The sequence below is a fragment of the Lagopus leucura genome, unplaced genomic scaffold (genome assembly GCF_019238085.1).
Source record: "Lagopus leucura isolate 7727_CA_CO unplaced genomic scaffold, USGS_WTPT01 31785-0_obj-0_obj, whole genome shotgun sequence".
NCBI classification, from domain to species: Eukaryota; Metazoa; Chordata; class Aves; order Galliformes; family Phasianidae; genus Lagopus; species Lagopus leucura.
Window position 1 is genome coordinate 1 of NW_024968832.1, and position 2,271 is coordinate 2,271.

The window sequence follows — 2,271 nt, forward strand, 5'->3', positions numbered from 1 at the left end:
GGGGGGGGGTCTTGAGGGGATTTAGGGAGCTTTAGGGGGGTTTTGGGGGGGTACTGGGGGATTTGGGCGTCCTAGGGGGTCTCGGGGGGATTTGAGGGGCATTTGGGGGGTCCAGGGGGGCATTTGGGGGGGGTTTGGGGGGTCTTGGGTGTCTGTTTTGGGGTCTTGGGGAGACTTGGGGGGTCCTAGGGGGTTCTGGGGGGGATTTGGTGGGGATCTGGGGGAGCCTTGCGGGGATTTGGGGGGGTCTTGGGAGTCCTGGGTCAGTCTTGGGGGTCTTGATTGGAGTTTGGGGTGATTTTGGGGGGTCTCAGGGGGCCTCGGGGGGGATTTGAGGGGTCTTGGGGGGGTTGGGGGGCTTTAGGGGGGTCCTGGGGGGTCTTTTTGTGGGGTGATTTGGGGGGGGGGTCTTGGGGGTTCTTGGGGAATTTGGACGGACCCATGGGGGGATTTGTGGGGTTTGGGGCAGATTTGGGGCACCTTAGGGGGCCCTGGGGGGTCTTTGGGGGTTCAGGGGGTCTCGGGGGTCTCAGGGTTTGGGGTCTGGCTGCCCGCAGGACATCAACAAGCGGCTCTCGCTGCCGGCCGACATCCGGCTCCCCGAGGGCTGCCTGCAGCGCCTGGTGCTGCCGTCCCCGCTCAGCCGCCGCCTGCGCCGCGTCTCGCTGGTGCGTCCCCTGCAAACCAGTACGAACCAGTACGGACCAGTATGAACTGGTATGGGGCGGTACAGGCCGGTAGAAACTGGTACGGCCCGGTACAGCCCAGTATGGGTCACTATGGCCCAGTACGGCCCAGTCAATCCCTGCACAGCCCAGTATGTCCCAGTGCGTCCCATTACAGCCCAGTATGGGTCACTATGGCCCAGTACGGCCCAGTACAGCCCAATGCATTCCAGTATGGCCCAGCACAGCCCAGTATGGCCCAGTACGTCCCAGTACATCCCATTATAGCCCAGTATGAGTTGGTATGGCCCAGTACGGCCCAGTACAATCCCAGTACAGCCCAGTATGGGTCGCTATGGCCCAGTACAGCCCAGTATGGCCCAGTACAGCCCAGTATGTCCCAGTACGTCCCATTATAGCCCAGTATGGGTCACTATGGCCCAGTACGGCCCAGTCAATCCCAGTACAGCCCAGTATGTCTCAGTGCGCCCCATTATAGCCCAGTATGGGTCAGAACGGCCCAGTACGTTCTATTGCATTCCAGTATGGCCCAGCACAGCCCAGTATGGCCCAGTAGATCCCAGTATGATCCCGTAAGGCCCAGTACAGCCCTGTGTGTCCCAGTCCATTCCTGTATATCCCAGTTCATCCCAGTATATCCCAGTGTATCCCAGTTACCTCCTAATGCACCGCAGTCTGTCCCAGTCCGTACCGCTGTATCCCAGTCCCTCCCAGTGCATTCCAGTATCTCCCAGCTCCCTCCAGTCCCTACCAGTACATCTCAGTCCCTCCCAGTCCCTCCCAGTCCATCCCAGTTTCCTCCCAGTCCATCCCAATACATTCCGGTGCCCTCCCAGTGCATCCCAGTTCCCTCCCAGTATATCCCGGTCTCTCCCAGTCCATCCCATTTCCCTTCCAGTTCATCCCAGTGCCCTCCCAGTATATCCCAGTCCCTGCCTGTCCCCTTCCAGTCCATCCCCGTGCCCTCCCACTCCCTCCCAGTCCCTCCCAATCCATCCCAGTCCCTCCCAGTCCATCCCAGTATGATCCCACTCTCGCTGTCCCCCCGCAGTCGGAGATTGGCTTCGGCAAACTGGAGACGTACGTCAAACTGGACAAACTGGGAGAGGTGAGCGGAGCTGTGAGCGCGCAGTGGGGCTCCTTGGGGCACCGTGGGGTCACCATTGTGTCACCATTTTGTCACCGTTTTGTCACCGCGGGGTCACTGTTGGGCCCTTCTGTCACCTTGGGTCGCCGCTGGGTCGCTGTTGGAGCGCTGTTGGGTCGTTGGGTCGCCGCTGGGTCACCATTGTGTCACTTCGGGTCACTCTTGGCTCACTGTTGGGACATTGGGTCACACTTGTGTCACTATTGGTTCACGATTGGCTCACTGTTGGGCCAGTCACACTTGTGTCCCTGTTGTGTCCCCATTGTGTCACTGTTGGGTCTTTGGGTCACACTTGTGTCATATGGGCTCACTATTGGGCCAGTCACCCTTGTGTTCCCGTTGTGACCCCCCTGTGTTGCTGCTGGGTCTTTGGGTCACACTTGTGTCACTGTTGGCTCACGATGGGCTCACTATTGGGCCAGTCACACTTGTGTCCCC

General features: G+C 60.0%; 1 protein-coding gene across 1 annotated transcript in view; it reads left to right on the forward strand.

Annotated features, from left to right (window-relative positions):
• Positions 1-557: 557 nt before the first annotated feature.
• The window catches only part of LOC122193881 (cyclin-dependent kinase 16-like), a gene marked incomplete at both ends in the record, with an annotated part of 4,402 nt that continues 2,688 nt past the window's right edge, over positions 558-2,271 (forward strand). The window contains 2 exons of the mRNA XM_042894780.1: positions 558-668; positions 1,738-1,794. Of these exons, the coding sequence (XP_042750714.1) occupies positions 558-668; positions 1,738-1,794 (168 nt within the window). The remainder of the gene's footprint in view (positions 669-1,737; positions 1,795-2,271) is intronic.